This window comes from Carassius auratus, chromosome 16, assembly GCF_003368295.1.
Source record: "Carassius auratus strain Wakin chromosome 16, ASM336829v1, whole genome shotgun sequence".
NCBI lineage: Eukaryota > Metazoa > Chordata > Actinopteri > Cypriniformes > Cyprinidae > Carassius > Carassius auratus.
Window position 1 is genome coordinate 1,060,054 of NC_039258.1, and position 18,064 is coordinate 1,078,117.

Here is an 18,064-nt window from a genome sequence, read left to right on the forward strand (position 1 = left end):
TGAAATACAATACATGTGCAGATCAGAGTGTAATGACGGGGCAGTGTTTCAATGCCACTCACGTGTCAGTCAGCTTCCAGTATGGAACGGAAGCTGTGAGAAATTGAATGTGAATAAAGCGCTGATTCATTCGTCAGATAAGGACGGTGGCAAATAACAGCACTGAGATTTACAAGATCATTGCAGGACTAAATAGAAAAGTAAAAATAGTGTTTTCAAACATTCAGACATTTTTTTTCAGCCTTATTTTCTTGAGATCAAGACAGATTTTTCTTGAGATCTTGCTAAATATATTTCGACAAAACAAGTTCTTTGGAACTTTCATAAGTTATTTTAAATAAAAAAAGAAAGGAACCCGTAGTACCATTTCTTACAATTACGCTAAATGCTGTTCGTTTGAATTTTCTAGTCAACAAAGTATGCTTAAAAAATATAAAGGTTTCCACATAAATATGATGCAGCACAACTGTTTTCAACAATGATAATAATATAAAATGTTTGTTAAGCAGAAAATCAGCCTATTAGAATGATTTCTGAAGGATCATCATGTGACACTGAAGACTGGAGGAATGATGCTGAAAATTCAGCTGCGCATCACTGAAATAAATTAAGTTTTAAAATATATTCAAATAGAAATTGGTTACATTGCCAATGTTACCATTTTTACTGTACTTTTGATCAAATAAATGCAGCCTTATATTCAAATAAACTATTCTGAAATAAATGATTAACAAAAGAGAGAAACAGTACTGTCAGTGGTGCTTATGTGGGCGACACAAGTTTGAATCCAGCTTATGTCATTGATTTCCTGCTCCCTGCTTTTCTCCCTGTCATTTCCTGTCTGCTCTCGAACTATCCCTATCATTAAAACAGCTAAAAGAACAACACACGACAGATTTTGGTGAGTTTGAACAATTGTAGATATAGTAACGTTGAATCATCCTATGGCGATGACACAAATTAATCAGCAGCTCTGCTTAACCTTCTTTCTCTGGGATGCTCTGAATATTAACAATCACATCTAGCTAATAAGGATTTTTAATTAGACTACTAAACAAGATGAGAGAGAATCTTCTGCTAAATTTATAATGTGACATTTCATGTCTGTGTTATGGCTGGACAATAAATAATAAAAATAATTAATTAATTATATATATATATATATGTGTGTGTGTGTGTGTGTGTGTGTGTGTAAATATATGCATACAATGATTTTGCGGTCAATACAAAAACTTTGCAAGAATGATACAGTCTATACTTTGTTCTCTTCATCGTGACAGGCTATTGTGAGGTTAAAGATCAGTCAGAGCTTTCCTCAACTCTACACGACACAAATGTAAATCGCTTCACTATCCATCTGCTTGTGGACTGAGATTCAAAGTTCGGTGCCAACAGTCACAAAAGAGCACGGGCCTCAATACTGTACTTGTACAGTTTATATATCCATATCTATATCACTGGGTTAAAAACATCTACACTTGACTGAATATCTTTAGATTAACACAGATGGGTTTTGACCCAAATCTGTGACAATACAAGAGTCTGATACAGTCAGACTGTTATACTGTTTCGTATACACCACAATTCAAAAGAGCCATGAAATTAACTGAATCAGTTATTGGTGAATCAGTTTGAATCAAACCAAAACGAATCAGTCAAACAACTCACTGCCTTACAGAATCATCTCAAACGACTCACTGAACTGCAGGTTAGTTGACTCAAAATGACTCGAAATGAGTCAAGAATCAAAATGTTTACAGTATGTTTTGAAATTAATAACTGGTTAAAAATGAAAATGTTGCCAGTTAGTAAAACTAAAATCATACAGGTTTTCCATGACAAGTTCAAAATACATTTTTGAATATTTTTACCAAAATAAACTTCGTGCTGCATGATTACTTAAAACAAAACTGAAATAGTGATATGGCTTAGTGTGAGAAGTGTATATAAACCAGCTGTTGCTAAGAAAAGAGAAGTGATTTTCAGCCTGAATAAAAGCTTGATAATTTAGGTTTTGAAATTGAAATGAAGACAATTACAAATATTAATATTGTAATTTTTACAATATTGTAAACCAAGTATTATATCATTATTTATCCTTAACTCCTAGATTTAGATAAATAAATATTAAATGTCTTATTACAATATTACAAAAATGTCTTTATTTGGGACTACTACTAAGAATAAATAATTATTTTCAGTAATAATAATTATCATAATGCCATTACTAATAATTATAATATTATATTAATCATAAGGAAGTCCAATAATGTAATTCACTAAATTTATAGACATTTTTTTTAAATAAATAAATATGAAATAAAGTTTTTTTTTCTCTCTAATTAAAACAAAGGATTGCCACTGTTAAGCAAGCTTGTCACACCCAAAAAAGGCCTCGTGTTGTGAAAACACACCGAGTCTTCTTCTGCTCATGGAAGGTTGTTCACATCTCCGTGGTTCACCTGAGATGATCGTGCTAACCACATGGTTTGATTGAGCTAGAAAACCCATGAAGAATCTTTCCACAGGAAACACTGTAGTTAGTACAGGAACTAAAATCAACGCATAGTGAAACAAATTTAGCTGAGGGAAAGCATTTCCTCTTCTACAACTAAACTCTCCTCTAAACAAGTCATCCGACATTTGTCACGTTCTTGCCTTCTGCCAGCTTCAGCACAGGACTTGGACCACAGATGGCACAAATACAAACGCTACAGAGCCAGCAGAACTAAATCAGAGGAAAAGAAGAGATTGTTTCAAAGCTAGTGAGCAACAGCAGATGACCGCTTCTGCTCAGTAAACATATGACCTACATATAAATGCCATCGGTCTGTCTGTTTGGGCAAACTTGTGCTGGTTAAAGTATATATATTTTTCGATGGAACTGACAAAATGGTGCCACAGCAGTCGACATGGGGAAGTAGAGCAATATTTCCTGTCACAGCTTTCTACAGGAAACGGTCAAAATTTCCCAATAACGCACAACAAATTCGCTAGAAGCCACTGCGAGACTGACTGTGATAATTCATCCCAGACTTCAAATGCACGGCGGTGAATTTCTCTCTCGCTAGAGACTGTAAAAACACATTTAAAGCAGTAGTGGCCTTGAAGATGTGACACTGCTAAATGAACCATAAAAACCCCCAAATAAATACTTTTGCTTATAAATACTTACAGTATTTTTACCTATGATCATGGCGTACACACAATAAATATGTGTTAAATAAGCAGAAGGGCTCAGGTTACCCATGATTCAATAACACTGACATTATCTGAACTAAACAAGTCTGGAACGGCACGGACAGTGAAAATTGGCATAAAATGCGATGGGTGAGGCCATTTCAACATTCATTAGCTACTAGTACAGTCATTAGCACACTGGTAACTAATTAGGAAATGCTACTGGTAACAGATTACCAGTGTTTACCCTTTCATTATATGTGGTTCAGAAATGCACTGTTCACTCAGCTACTTGCAGATGAATATTTCACTTTCACTATTAATGATGACATGCACACAAGCAATCAGTAGGAGACATAAGATATCAGTTGGGTTAATGCTATTTGTCTCATAAACAAGTATTGGTTAAGCTTGTAAACAGAGAAATACAGTAATTGGATTAGAAGCAACAGCTAGAGTGAACTGTTGACCTGCTGTGAACCTCAGATCCCTGAAAGGATACAGCCGATTGCTTAACTAGTCATTTAAACACGCAGATGCTAGTTAGTTGAAAGGAAAGAGAAGCATGTAAAGGAGCGCACGTGACTTCATCTTGACTGATGCACAGCATGAAATCCCAAAACACTCGAAAAGCACTCATGATCTGATCTGGAGGAAACAGCAAAGACATGTTCAAGATGGGCTGTGATTTCTGTGCATTCATCCATAAGATAAGCCCTCCAAACCTGTGGATTTAGCCGTGCATGAGGGCGAGGTTTGACATCAAACGAGCCCACGAATGAGAAAAGCGCCAATGCATTGGTCGTTTTTACCTTAATAATACTGGCCTTCCGTGGGATTCCGGTTTTGCCGTCCAGCACCACAGACGCGTTGGCCGTCTCGAGCCCCTGGTTCTCGGGCGCACACAGTCCACAGTCACCGTTTGAGACCGACACCTCGCTCGCAGCACTGCCGTCCGCATCTTCACCAGGCTGGGCGGATTTCCCGCCAGCGCTCGGCGATGAGCCCCCGCAGTTCTCGGCGACAAACTCCGCCATGAGCCCCGTGTAACGCACGCAGCCGCCTGTGCCTGGCAGTATTAGCTGTCGGTTCGAGTATCGAGAGATTGGAGCTCCCCGAGAGACGTGAGAGAGAAATGGAGAGCCATCGCAGGTTTAATCCTCGTCGGCGTCTCTGCTTGGGCTCGGCAGCTTCTGCCGCGTTCGATACATTGTATCTGCGCGCACCGCGTTCGAATGTTTTAATGTTACAATGTTGCAAGTGTCATTGTTGAGGCGCTCGCGCGGGTCTGACAGATACTGCCATCTGCTGAATTCACTTCGCATCGGTGTACTACGCTGCTGCTTCGAAACACCGCGCAGCAGCAGATCCGTGATCAGATAGAGCTTTACATGTCAGAACATATGTGCTGCAGGCAAACCGGGGCATGTTGTCACATGATGGGGAAATTCACAGGAAACTCGCTTCTCCATCTAAGTTACCTTAATAACTGTTAGGAGTCAGAAGTTTTTATTACAGAATTCAACAAATGTTTGATGGCAAGCACGTTGGTTTCAGAATCATTCTTTAAAACTTGATTACTTGAAGATAACTTGTGTGATTTCTGTCATACATTAGAACAAACGGCAACTACACTGTACTAATGAGGGTGGATTCCCCAGACGACTGATACTATTTTCATTTTAAATTTAAGCAAGTTGATTTAAAAGCTATAAACTGGAAGAAAAATTATAAACCCCTAAATCCTAGAAAAATGTAATCTTAATATATGTATTATTATTGTTGTTGATGTGCGTATAGTAAGTTAACCAGTATTGCTAGATATGCTTTTCTTTCTAAGTGATCAAATTAAGCCACAGTACAGTAAGGTAGTTGAATTTATGCAATTACTTAATAATCATAACAACAATTAAACATGTTTTCAGAGGAACATGCATGCATGTCAAGACAGATGGCTGTTAACAACATGCTGCTGTTGCTTAATAGTCAAAAATGTGCTGAAAAATCTGTTATTTGTGCAGGAAATCTTCTCAACAAACATGAAAAGATGTAGTAGTTAATGTGCGTTAGCCAGACTGTTAAACTCTGCTACATCACAAGCCACAGTATGTTAGTTCAGTTATTAGAGATTATGTGTCAATATTTATGCATATTACAATTATTAATTGTGCATTTATTATTTTTGCAGTACTTTCTGATGACTTCGGAGATGAAGCAATACACACGTTACTTTTAAATAGTTTAATATTTAAACTATTTGAGTGAGTATCAGTATTATCTGTTGCATTGTTTACATGTTCCATTAATAGATCATCATCAAGTGTCTGAGCCCATTTAGGATTCATACAATTCATAAAGGAAATTTTCAAAGGATTTCAGACTGTTTGAGTAAATGATGGTAGTACTACACCCTGCCATAGTCTTTGGCCTCAGGTAGCCATATTGAATTCAGAGTTTAGCATGTTTATGATGATTATTAGTAATGACACATCAGATTAGATCTATGCCAAATTTGGTACTGAAGATTAGAATAACCTAGAGATTGGTAAACAAAAGTAAATTTTTGTATAAAACCCCAAATATGATAGAAAAACAAATATGCATGTAGATTTTGATGTGACTTTTTTTTTTCTTCTTCTCTGCAAGAAATGTTATTACGGATTATGAACCCATTTTGGCCAGAAGTAATGGTTGGAAGGTTTGAAAATATCTTAATGATGGATTTGTTTCTTACAAACTCGCAGCTTTTCACTTCACGAGACATTCACTGACGGACTGGAGTGATGTGGATTATTATTGTTTTTATCAGCTGTATCTCATTCTGACGGCACCCATTCACTGCAGAGCATCCACTGATGAGCAAGTAAACTCATGTAAATCTTGGATGACCTGATTGTGAGTACATTTTCAGCAGCTATATAGCTCTAACTGCAAATGGAGAGACTGGACACACATGACTGCATGATTTTGCTCTTTTAATTTCCCCAGCACTGAATCACTGACACATGAAAGCTTGCTTGTTATTTGACCACCCTGAGCAGTTTAAGCCCGCCTCCTCATATTGTGTTCTCATACACGTGACATGCACATTTCAACAAGTAGCTTTCAAGCAGATGAAAGTTGCACGCGCTAGAGAAACACGCCAGACACGGATGTGTGGTTATACACATATAACACAGATCATCAGCTGAAAGGAAAAGACAAGTATTCTAATAATTTCTGACAGGAAGCAGGAAATGTTTGTGTTGATCATATAGTGTGCAACAGCGTCGCCTGCTGGACACCTAGGTAAAAGTGCAATTATTTTTGCCAGAGTGAAAGCACTGTCTACAGCCTAACATTGCTTATTGATTTATAATGTGGACTTGCATGGATCAGTGAAGCATGATGACATGATCTAAAATCACTTGAATGATTTTAATAAAGTGATGTTATTACATAAACTGCAGGAATAGGGTGCAGTATTGCAGAAAATATCATTACATGGACTCAGTCTGTCTTTTGTGACGTATCCTGTCTTAAGCTGAGCTTTCTCCAGCAGCTATTGTTTTCAGTATGTGGGATTACAAGGCTTATAAAACACAAATGGCTTCACTCATATAGGCCTTACTGAAAAAAAGGTTGAGGTAATGATACAAAGCAATGCAGACTGGCCTTTTCCATCATATTGTTAAAGTACAGTACCCTTGATTTTGAATAATCATCACATGAGGTATTCCACATATAGAAAGAACAGAATTAGAAAGAAGTAAGAATATGTATATATATATATATATCACATTATAGGAGATATGTGCTACAACTATCCAAAACAGGCCTCACTTCATGCAATATGGCCATAGAAGATTTCATTTCCTTGCAATAGGGTGGATTTTGTCTTCACAGAGACAACTGGCTGGACAATACTCGCTCACGAAGGAGTGGTCACAAGTGGCTATTTCTTTCAGTTCATCGCAGTTGCTGAACGTGTTGATGTACGGACATGGATTAGCTAGAAGAAGAAGAGAGAATTGAAAGTCAGTCTTCTCAGAATCGCATTCAAGTCATCATCGTGCAACTAAAAACAGAAATGCACTTACTGCACAGACCGTCTTCACAGTTGCCCGGACAAGCGGCACACGGTTCGCCCTGCGAGTACGGCGGGACTCCTCTGAAATTCCCTCTGAAATGGAAGAAGAAACATGGATGAACACCTCAAATTGTGTTTTATTTTAGGAATAAAACCTTGAAATATCGCATAGACGTACGCGCGGTAGTAATGGCATCCGTAGAAGTAGGAGTTTCCACACTTAGCCACGGCACAGCCGACCTCGTACGAGCTGTACCACACCACCTGAACACAAGCACTACATCTTACAATCTGCCACTTAACCATACTACAAACACATGCAATGCAATTCTGCCGAAAAAGAAGTGTGTTTCATTATATTAAATGTGCATCTGTAGTGCACTTACACGCCACACTTTCTTAACACACTTAAAGTGTGCTATATACTACTAAATACTACTCAAACTTAACCCCTAGGAAAATACAGTAGAGTAAATATACTAAATTGCATCTTCATCATTACAAATGTATAATTGCTAATACGTTTAAATAGACAACACACGAGTTTGAATATAAATTAAAGTATATTTTAGTTTACCATAAATGCATTCAGCAGTACACTTTGATCATATTTCAGAAATTAGAACTATGAAATCATATATTAAGTCCTACTAAAGTGGGTCTAAAAAGCACTCTTCAGCTTCACTGTAATACACTATAATCAGTTCATTGTAAAAATAACATGCAGTTAAGGTTTGCACTTATCTATTAAAGTATACAGCATTATTTTCAGTAAATAGATGTATTTTTAAAGTCTAATTAAATACATATTACAAAACAGGATACTTTGAAGAGTGCTGGTGACCAAACAGTTGACGGTAGCCATTGACTTCCATTGTATGGAAAAAATTGTGAAGTCACCAGCACTCTTTAAAAAAATTATGTTTCGTAATATATATTTAATATATATATATATATATATATATATATATATATCATACATGACTGAAATATAAATTAAGAGCTACTGGCTTTTTACAAAAAAAAAAAAAAAAAAAAAAGATGAATTGTTGCCATTTGAAATATATGAACGTCACCTGTGTGTAATGTCCAATCGACAGACCGTTGGTGGATCCGGTGGGATATTCATAATTGTTGACTTCGCTGTGCCAGGCATTTATCACTTTGGTCCATGAATAATCCTCAGAGGCCTTGAAGAGATTTTCACCCGTTTCATATCCTGTGCATTAGAGAGAAAATATTCGATGAGGGAAACTGCAGCACTGCATCTGATGGACTGCAGGCTGCTTGAAATGATGAAATGATATGATTTAAAGGACCTTTTGTTATTTTGGACACTAAAGAATGTAAAAGAGGGCCTGATGTACTGTGTTAATACAAAGTGATTTTCAGAGATCTTTTACCGGTATTTTGAATTATGCTTTGCAAACTCAATGGATCCCTTTCCATTTTTCAATGTGTTTTTCTTACAGTGTATAGTAATAAACTTCAGTGCTGTAATGGTTCGCTGAAGTGAAACCGTCGAGAACGCACTGCATGTGACTGTGACACACACTGTCATTTCCTCCTTCATCTGTGTGGACTAGTCAGCATGTCAACACTTGCACAATCCTCCTGTATAAATATTGGGTCTATATGCATGTGGGTTGATGAAAGAAATCTTCTGTTTTCTCAGGTCTGAATTGCTTTGGTGGCTGTGGCCTCAAAATGTATTTGGACAGTTAAGCCACTTTTTTTTTTATGTATGACTTTAACTATAATCATAACAAAATATTGAAGCAATGATGTTTATTTAAAAGAAATATAGTACACAAATACTTATAAAAATTATATATATATATATATATATATATATATATATATATATATATATATATATATATATATATATATATATATATATATATATATATATATATATATATATATATATATATATATATATAAAACAATGGATCTAGTGTTGAAGATGAAGGAAGTATTGTGTGACTTTTTTGTCACACAATACTACACACCTGTAGTTTTAAAAAATCATCTAAACAGCAGTTAATTAAAATGCACTAAAAAGTTCATTTGTTCAAAGATTTATTATCTATGCATTAATATTAATATTTGTTATTAGTGATTTGGTTTTGGGATCAATGTAGTTTCCAATTTGTTTAAATATGCCAAAAAAGATCCTCCCAAATGTTAAATTAATTGAAATAATTTGATTAAAAAATAAATAAAAATAATTATAAGTAATAAAATAATTATTTTACATTTATCTACTTATTAATTTTTTTATTCCAAGGCAGAATTTAGCTTCCATAAAATGTGTTACATTTTATACAGTAGTAATGTGCAAAAGTCTTAGGCCATTAGTATTTTAACCAACAAAAAAAGGGTCAGTTATTTCTTTGTTTTTCTGTAGTGTGTTAGTAGGATATGTTCGTTTACATTTCCAAACATTATTTTTGCAAACAAAAAAATCTCACTGGATTATTACAATTAAGGGTAAACATAATGTTTGGAAATGTAAACTGATATTTCCTACTGACACACTACAGCAAAAGATAGAAATAACTGACTTAAAACTATTTTTTGTTGGTGAAAATACTAGTGGCCTAAGACTTTTGCACAGTACTGTAGATTCAGGTCTTTCTGTTTATTTACAGACTTTTAAAAAACTGTTTCAACTTTTAATGTACAATGTAAACAAATACATGCATGCACAGACACAAACACATATATCTTTGTCATAAAATATTATAAATATTAAAGCATTAAAATATTAAAGTACTGAAATACTTCAGGGTTTCACCATTGGCTTGCTATTTGGAGGCATTATGAGCTTTGTAAAGCTGCTTTAGAACTCCATGTACTATGAAAAGTGCTTTAAAAATAAAAGACCTGAACTAACTGTGTTTTTGGGAGACATACCGTCAATCATGCGGCTGCTCGGTGGTCCGTGTGTAATGTTACACTGATCAATCCAGCTCTGAGCTGACTGTGCCACAGCATCGCTCCAACTCTATTAATGACACAAAACTCTTTCCATTCAGCATATGGCAGAATTTCACTAAGATGCATGTGTAAAATGTGTATTATAAGGGAATGAATTACCATTTTGAGCATGTTGCTGGCAGTTGGCACCACAGCCCTTCGGAAGGCGTTGTGTACATCCACGATCTCCTGCTGGACAGAAGGCAGGTCCGTACAGATGCCTGTGAGGGCAAAAGACAGAACAATCAGTCACAAGTATTTTCAGATGATGCATTTTAATGCATAGTAACCAGATTTATAATAGGCAGTACGGTAATATAAGCTTACCTGACTGGAAATCCCACCACAAGAAAAAAGACAAATATGAAAGACTCAATTATTGATAACAAAACTATAATTGAACTATAACAAATCTTTATGCTTTACTGTATCTATAGATTACAGAACTGATTTCAAGCATGTTTCGTGACATTTTAAAATCATTAGAAACAAATTTAGTCAAAAGTTACTCATAACAAATAATAAGTTACCAGTATCATAAGCAAAATAGCCTTTTTTTGTTGTTGTTGTTGTTAAATCAGACTCACCAAGCTGCAGGCAGCGCTCATATGGAGCAACCCCAGGATACAAATTGTCACTGCAAACATTTTTGCGTCCTTCTGTCCAGCAGATTGCAGAGGCAGTGTGTAAAAATAAATAAATAACATAAAGAAGAAAAAATTTATGATTCAAAATTATTGTTTGAAAATATTAATTCTTTCATTTACACACACACACACACACATGATTTAAGGTTATAAAGTGTAATATATATATATATATATATATATATATATATATATATATATATATATATATATATAATGTAAAACTTTTTTTAATTAAAGTAAAAAAAGTAAGATTTTTTTGTATAAAATACAAGTCGTAAGAAAGATAATCTAGAATATTTAAAAATCTATATATTTTTTACTACAATCACATTAAAAATGAAATTTTGAAAGTGTATTTCATAGTATAAGCTGCATAATAATAATAACACTAATAATAATAATAATAATAATAGTAATAAAAATAAAAATAAAAGCTAAATTAATTTAAATAAACATTTTTGAATATTGTGGATTTTTTTTTAAACAACAGTTACAGTTTCAATTTTGAAAACTCTTTTTGTAGTTCTTATAAAATATAAAGACCTAAAAAAGATTAAAAATAGAGGGGGAAAACTGTTTCATATTTAAAAAAACAATTTTATAATGCATTTGTAAATATTTTAAAGATAAACTCTAATTTAGATTTTTTTTTTTTTTTTTTTTTTGAAAATGTAAGTTCTAAAAGCTTCATTTGTAGTCTTTTTTCAGATATATGCTATATAAAATCTAAATCAAATATAGTTGATAGGAATCCGACCTGCTCCTCACCTGCCCATATGAGATGTTGTGGTCAAGTCCCACACTATTCCCTTTATATTCCCAGCATCTTAATGATCTCAGGAACATGTTCCCATGTCAGCAGTGACATGTGACACCACTTGAGCAATATTTTCACAAAACAATACAAAACCTGAGAGGTTAATATTAGAAGCAAACATGAGAGTGTAAACACGAGGGTGTAGGTTTAGTTTAAAGAACAGCATGAATTAACCCACAGAAGAATGAGGCAAGATGTCTAAAGAACCTGCAAACAAAGCAACAATGATAAATCGAACGGACAACGTGGCAATGGACCAGAGTCTACAGCTAAAGAATAAACATTATAATTCTTTTTGAGAGGGATAATTAGTCAGAATTAAACAGAGACTGTAGACTTTACTTTCTGTAAATCACCCTCATGAATTCAGACTATTACAGTGTGACGTCTGCTATTGTGTACTGTATTTCATCATGGGATTTTTGACAACAGGTTTAGTCTGACTGAGCAAAATAACCCTACACTTGACCTGGATAATTAACAAACAGAAACATTAGAGCTATATCAGATAAAAACATTAAAGCTTAAAGCACTCTGTCACATTAGATGTGTCTCCAGGCCTTTACTTTGGTTTTTCAGAGGGTTATAATGCAATGGATGGTAATCAATCTGTTGCATAGAACTGACAATTTTTACATCATCATAAGACCTTTCGATTTCAATTGAACTGTTCGTTCCCTTGTCTCAGCTGGATGAGTTGATGTATTCGATGGCATTATTCTGCTGCAGGAGTGAGAGGTTTATATTCCTGCAGTTAGTGACGATCACAATGCTTCTCATGAGTACAGTCACTGAGTGATAAATGCTGGATTTACAGCAGGCTGAGCAAATCTGCCATAAAGATCACTGCGTTCAGACTGGATGTCAGATGTTAGGTAAAGGCAAACCGTTCACAATGAGCCATAATTAGGCATTTGGAATACGTTACATATTATATTTACATAGGCTTTGTTAGACACACACACTTAAAAAAAAACTCAAAAAGTATTTTGAAGTTGTAAATGAAACTATTTAAGTTTTTTATACTTCTAAACTTCACATTTAATTCAGTATTACTTGCCATTTCTTTGTAATAGCATTTGCTTTATGAGTGATATTATATATATATATATATATATATATATATATATATATATATATATATATATATATATATATATTACATAAGAAATTAATCAAATGGAAAAACATATACAAATTGTTTCATTACTTATAATTTTCCTTGGTTTGTGACTTGGAAAGAATGCAAAATATATTTTCAGGTATATATTCAGGTCGCTACTTCCATGTTTAAGAAATATCAATGAAAATTTGAGTATTAATTAACTTTTTTCATTTGGACACATATATTATCCATGTACTCTATCTACATAATATCTATCTGTATCTAAAATTATTGTTTAAAATAATGAAATGTTGCAATATAATACTTCATATATGGGGATATAATTATATATCTGTTTTATAATCAATTTTATAATTTCTAAAATGTAATAATGGAATTTATATATATATTATATATATATAGAGAGAGAGAGAGAGAGAGAGAGTATATAGACACACACTGTATATAGAGTTTGTCTATCTGTAAATACTTTTTACAATATAATAAACCTAAATAAAAATAAATAATATATAAATTTATACATTATAAATATGTATAATAAATATACACATTATAGTATATACATAAATTACAGTATTACACTGGTATATTAAATTATAAATAGATATATAGATAGACAGAGATAGATTTTTAAACATCAGAATTAAGTAACAGTTCAAAGGTAAATGTATATGTTTGATGCTGACACCTGTCACCATTTCTAACAACCCTGGGAGCTTTCTTGCAGTTTGCTTAAAGTCTTGTTGCATGACGAAGTTACAATTAATCCATGTAGTCTCTCTTTTAAAATCACTGAAATGACATGCATAATAATTCCACAATAATAAGACAAGCGTTTTAGATGGGAGTAAGTCACTGCTCGACTCGTCACGTCAACAATAATGTAAAGGGTTACACTTCTTTCAGAAAGGATTCTGAAAGAATATATATAAAAATCAAAAAACCACAAAACACCTGCATGAACACGAGCTCCGAGGCCACGACACACACGTGTCTGACCAGTAGGAGGCACTGTGGAACCAAATATAGATTTCACACACAAACTTTCTTCAGAATGTCTTACACTTGAGTTATATGTGTGTTTATACATTTGGTATCGAAGTGGTTTTCAAAGCAAGGTTGATGTTGATGTTGCTAGGGTCAATTTTTATGCTATATTAAATAACAATTCATATTGTAAAACATATTTTACTGTATACAATATCCATATTGTATAATCCTAATAAATAGTATTAATAATTTGGTTTTGAAAGACATTTTTTATCAGAGTGATGCCTCAAAAAAGCCAAATTATGAGTCTGTCTGAAATATGGGCTCATCACTGTAATCCAGACATGATCTCAGATGACCTCAGCATCAGACGAAAGGTCATCAGAGGTCATGCAGTGCGTGTCTCCTGTGTGGAAAGCTTGGTTTGGTCCAGAAAGAGCATCAGCATCAGCTGATGGAGAGCAGGAGTGAGTTTTCTCGTCTTCTGCTGCTCGGCACACTTTTGGGTTTCCTCTAACGATGCAGTCAGTGAAGTGTTCAGTGTTGCCGTAGTGCTCTTTATTTTCACAGGGATTACGCAGTGATTAGTTCGCAATAAACGCAGCGGTAATTACACAGTGGGAGCTCTCATTTTCCACCATCTCTCCTTCCTCTCTTCAAGCTTCAATCTGGTCCACATATCAAACATCTCAAGCTTTTTTGTGGGGTTTTTGACATACGATGGGGTCCAGGAATCTGAGAGCATTTCGTATAATTACTACAAAATGTTTCATTAGTTGTGATAATTTGCTTTGGTAAGTGACTTACAGTATGTGCAGAAAATGCATCAAAGTATTTCAGTTTATTTGCAAGTATAACGTGTACCCATCTAGTCTAATAAAAAGAATATATATATATATGTGTGTGTGTGTGTGTGTGTGTGTGTGTGTGTGTGTGTGTGTGTGTGTGTGTGTGTGTGTGTGTGTGTACACAAACTATTACAATTCTTATTAATTATATTATAATTATAGACATTACAATATCATTTTATATAAACATTTATAACAAATTTTAAATAAAAATTGTTTATCCAGACATGAATATATATTATATATAAACACACACACCCCTTTATATAAAGTATTATATTGTCAGATATTGTAATCAATAATTCAACATACCTCATGATGAGTAGTTATCAGCGATTGTACTTGAGACAAGGATCAGTCACCAAAAGGATTTCCTGTTTCAGAAAGATTTGTATTCTTTCGTCTCGGCTCATGTCATTAATTTGTATCCTGGGGTCAGTTGTGTTCTCGGCTGTGCATAAAATCATTATCAGCAGTCTTTGAAACGGGAACGTCAATCTTCTCGAGTGCCTTAAAGACAATATTTCCCATTAAAACAATTCTGATGAAATGCTGCAGCGGTGTCATTTTCATCATAGAGATGTGATGGATAAAATGATGCTGATTATGGTGCTATTCTGATGGGGCCGTCGTGTTTCCTTTCTCTCAGACCGGTCTGAATAATGGATTCACAGCTATGGGGGGCCGTGTCTGGGGTTCATGAAAAATACAGGCCCTCTCACCCCAGAACAAGCCAGCACCACAACACCTCCCCAGAGGAGAATGTGCATGCTCACAGGTCACTCTTTCACTGCTCAGCTACGTTTCACTGAAGCCCGCTTTGTTTCTCTCAAAACTCCGAAAACAGAAGCAAAAGAGAAAAGTGTTTCTTACACTAAGAGCACAAGTGATCTGGATCATTTAAGTTAGCTTAGGGTCATTTTGAGTGCATGCTTTGGTATCATTGCAAATCTGAGCACATTTGAGATATGGTCTCTCCTCACCTCCTTGAAGCTCTCGAATGTCATCCTCTGTTTCATGTACTCAATCCGGACCATTGCTTTTACAAGAACTGGTGGCGTTTCTCCTTCAGTGACTTCGTGAGCTTTGGTAGACAGAAAGATGTATTCATAATACTGATTCTTACACAAAGCTATCTTTCAGTAGATTTAAAATATAACGCATGGGTTGCATGTTTTCATCCTTTTATACAGTAGTTCAACAGTCATGTACATTTGTTATATAGAAAGAAGCCATGCAAATATTCTTGAATGAACTATATATTACAAAATATAATAGAAAGTATACTGACCTCCTTTATTTGATCAAAATACAGTAAAACAGTCTTTTATAAAATAATAATATATTACAATTTATTATTATTATTTATTAATTATTACAATTATGAATATGTAATATAATGTAAATGAATATACTATAGTATTGTAAATGTTAATATTGTTAAATAAATAATTATTAATACTATTACAATTAAATAACTGTTTTATTGATTTTAAAATGTAATTCACCCCTGTAACGGAAAAGCTGCATTTTCAGACTCGACTTCAACAGAAAACGTAGGATATGTTTTTTATGGATCACTTTTGTTTCACTCATGTTTCCATTTTGGAGCGCAGCAGTCCTGCAAGTCATGCAAATAATTGTTAATATACAGAAAGATGCTGTGTAAATATTCTATAATACTTGTAATTTTACAATGTAAAAAATACAGTAAAAATGTAAAACATTATTTCAATTAAAATAACTATTTTCTATTTTAATATATTTAAAAATCTAATTTATTCATGTGATGACAAACCTGAATTTTCAGTTGCATGAATCACTCTTGTTTCCCTTTTGGAGCTCAACAATTTGATGTCTAAACTAAAGTCGTTATGAAATTAAAATTAAGCTGTTTTCTAAATTGTACTTTTGTGCATGTTTTATTTTTTATTTCTACTTTTATTAAATTTTTTTGACCTCATAATTCTTAGTCAAAATGTCTTGTGGTCAAACAACAAATTTCTCCATTCATTTTATTAAAATAATAATTTCACAATGTAAAAAATACAGTAAAAATTAAAAAAATTATTTCAATTAAAATAACTATTTTCTATTTCAATATATTTAAAAATCGAATTTATTCCTGTGATGACAAACCTGAATTGTCTGTTGCATGGATCACTCTTGTTTCCTTTTTGGAGCTCAACAGCCATGCAGCTCATGCACATAATCGTTGATACATATAAAAAGGCTATGCAATTATTCTTAAGTGTTCCACAAAATAAATCAGTTTGGAGGGTACAAACTAAGTTGCTCTCCATTCAACCTCTTTGAGGTCTTGGAGAAACAATTGAGATACAACAGAGATCTCCTTGCAGAATTTTCACTCTGTTTACAGTATTTTGCTTATTTCCTTGCTCTTTCAGTCCTCCACATGCTGAGCTCTTATCATTGCTTTATTATGTCCCTGTAATTTGTAAAATAACTGCTCCCGCTCTCTTGTTCTCCCTTTTATCCATCTCCCTTCCCCTCGCCTTCGCTCTCTCTCTCTCGCGCGCTCTCTTGCTCTCTCTCGTACTCAGCACCTCCTCCTCTATCTCCTTCTCCTCAGTTGGATTCTTCAGTCGGTGGGCAGGAACTGTGTCGGTTTCTGAAGAAGCCCAGAGAGAGAGATAGAGAGAGAGAGAGGGGGGCGTGAACTGTCTCTGGGTCATCTCAGACAGTCAGAGAGAGAGAGAGCGAGAGAGAAACAGACGGCACACAGGCAGCAGGATACAGGAGGTATGTCAGAGGATGTGGTTTCCCTGAGCTTGCAGAACATTGCACAGACATACTTTGAGCATGACCTAAGGGCAGCACACAAAGTGTGTTTTCTGCGCTCCACTAGCTGCCTGCCGCAGGAGGACTGATCTGATCGGGATCCTCGCTTCTTCTTATTACTGTGCCGTCACATCCAAAGGGAAACGTAGAGCTGCTCTCTTGGTTCAAGCGGCGTACAGTGGATCGCTGACTCAAACTTGCAGCCTCTGCTTGTCGACAGCTCCACAACAGGTAAGCGGTCTGTTTCCATTGATTTTCTCGCTTCATGAAGCATGCTGTCTCTCTAGGAGGAAAGCAAACATGACAACAGTGCTGTGATAAAGAATCAAACATGGGAAGCCACAAGCCACAAGTTTGCCACTGTGTGATGCGCTACGGCGAAAAGCATGCTGCTTGTAATCACACAGATCAATGGTTTAGTTTAAGTCACATGTACAAAGTGTGATACTGACAGGAAAACTGCAGACTTGTCTTCAATGCTTGACCATTGGCTTTTTTAAAGAAGTGTTAGCAGATTTTGGTGAGAGATCTCTTGAATAGGATGTAAGCTAAATATCTTTGGAGCATTAAACTGTGTCCTACATGAAGTCAAACATC

General features: G+C 34.6%; 3 protein-coding genes across 5 annotated transcripts in view; 1 reads left to right on the forward strand and 2 right to left on the reverse strand.

Moving 5' to 3' along the window:
* The window catches only part of LOC113115682 (inactive phospholipase C-like protein 2), a 41,229-nt gene extending 36,628 nt beyond the window's left edge, over positions 1-4,601 (reverse strand). The window contains exon 1 of the mRNA XM_026283224.1: positions 3,993-4,601. Coding sequence (XP_026139009.1) covers positions 3,993-4,217 — 225 coding nt within the window. The 5' untranslated portion in view covers positions 4,218-4,601. The remainder of the gene's footprint in view (positions 1-3,992) is intronic.
* Positions 4,602-6,135: 1,534 nt separating this feature from the next.
* On the reverse strand, positions 6,136-12,613 carry LOC113116791 (cysteine-rich venom protein ENH1-like). Its single transcript, XM_026285115.1, has 9 exons — positions 11,653-12,613; positions 10,822-10,893; positions 10,562-10,565; positions 10,355-10,455; positions 10,172-10,262; positions 8,326-8,468; positions 7,428-7,513; positions 7,260-7,342; positions 6,136-7,171 (listed from the first exon to the last, which is right to left on the reverse strand). Exons 1-9 carry the CDS (start codon positions 11,728-11,730, stop codon positions 7,029-7,031), a joined length of 801 nt encoding a protein of 266 aa, XP_026140900.1. The 5' UTR covers positions 11,731-12,613; the 3' UTR covers positions 6,136-7,028.
* Positions 12,614-17,239: 4,626 nt separating this feature from the next.
* Positions 17,240-18,064, forward strand: part of LOC113115683 (raftlin-like) — a 95,693-nt gene continuing 94,868 nt past the window's right edge. The window contains exons 1-2 of one of the 3 annotated variants that reach the window (XM_026283225.1): positions 17,245-17,428; positions 17,535-17,698. The gene's annotated coding sequence lies outside the window, so the exon portion shown is untranslated. Of the gene's footprint in view, positions 17,699-18,064 lie in introns of all 3 variants that reach the window. The other 2 variants (XM_026283226.1, XM_026283227.1) reach the window with 2 other exon arrangements.

What these genes read in the sequence shown, in the direction of transcription:
- LOC113116791 (XM_026285115.1), bottom strand. Translation starts at nt 11,730, where the DNA reads ATGTTCCTGAGATCATTAAGATGCTGGGAATATAAAGGGAATAGTGTG. An exon ending in ACAACATCTCATATGGGCAG is followed by an intron (nt 10,894 to 11,652) that starts GTGAGGAGCAGG and finishes TCTGCTGGACAG; the next exon opens with AAGGACGCAAAAATGTTTGC. An exon ending in CTGTGAAGACGGTCTGTGCA is followed by an intron (nt 7,172 to 7,259) that starts GTAAGTGCATTT and finishes TTCTTCTTCTAG; the next exon opens with CTAATCCATGTCCGTACATC.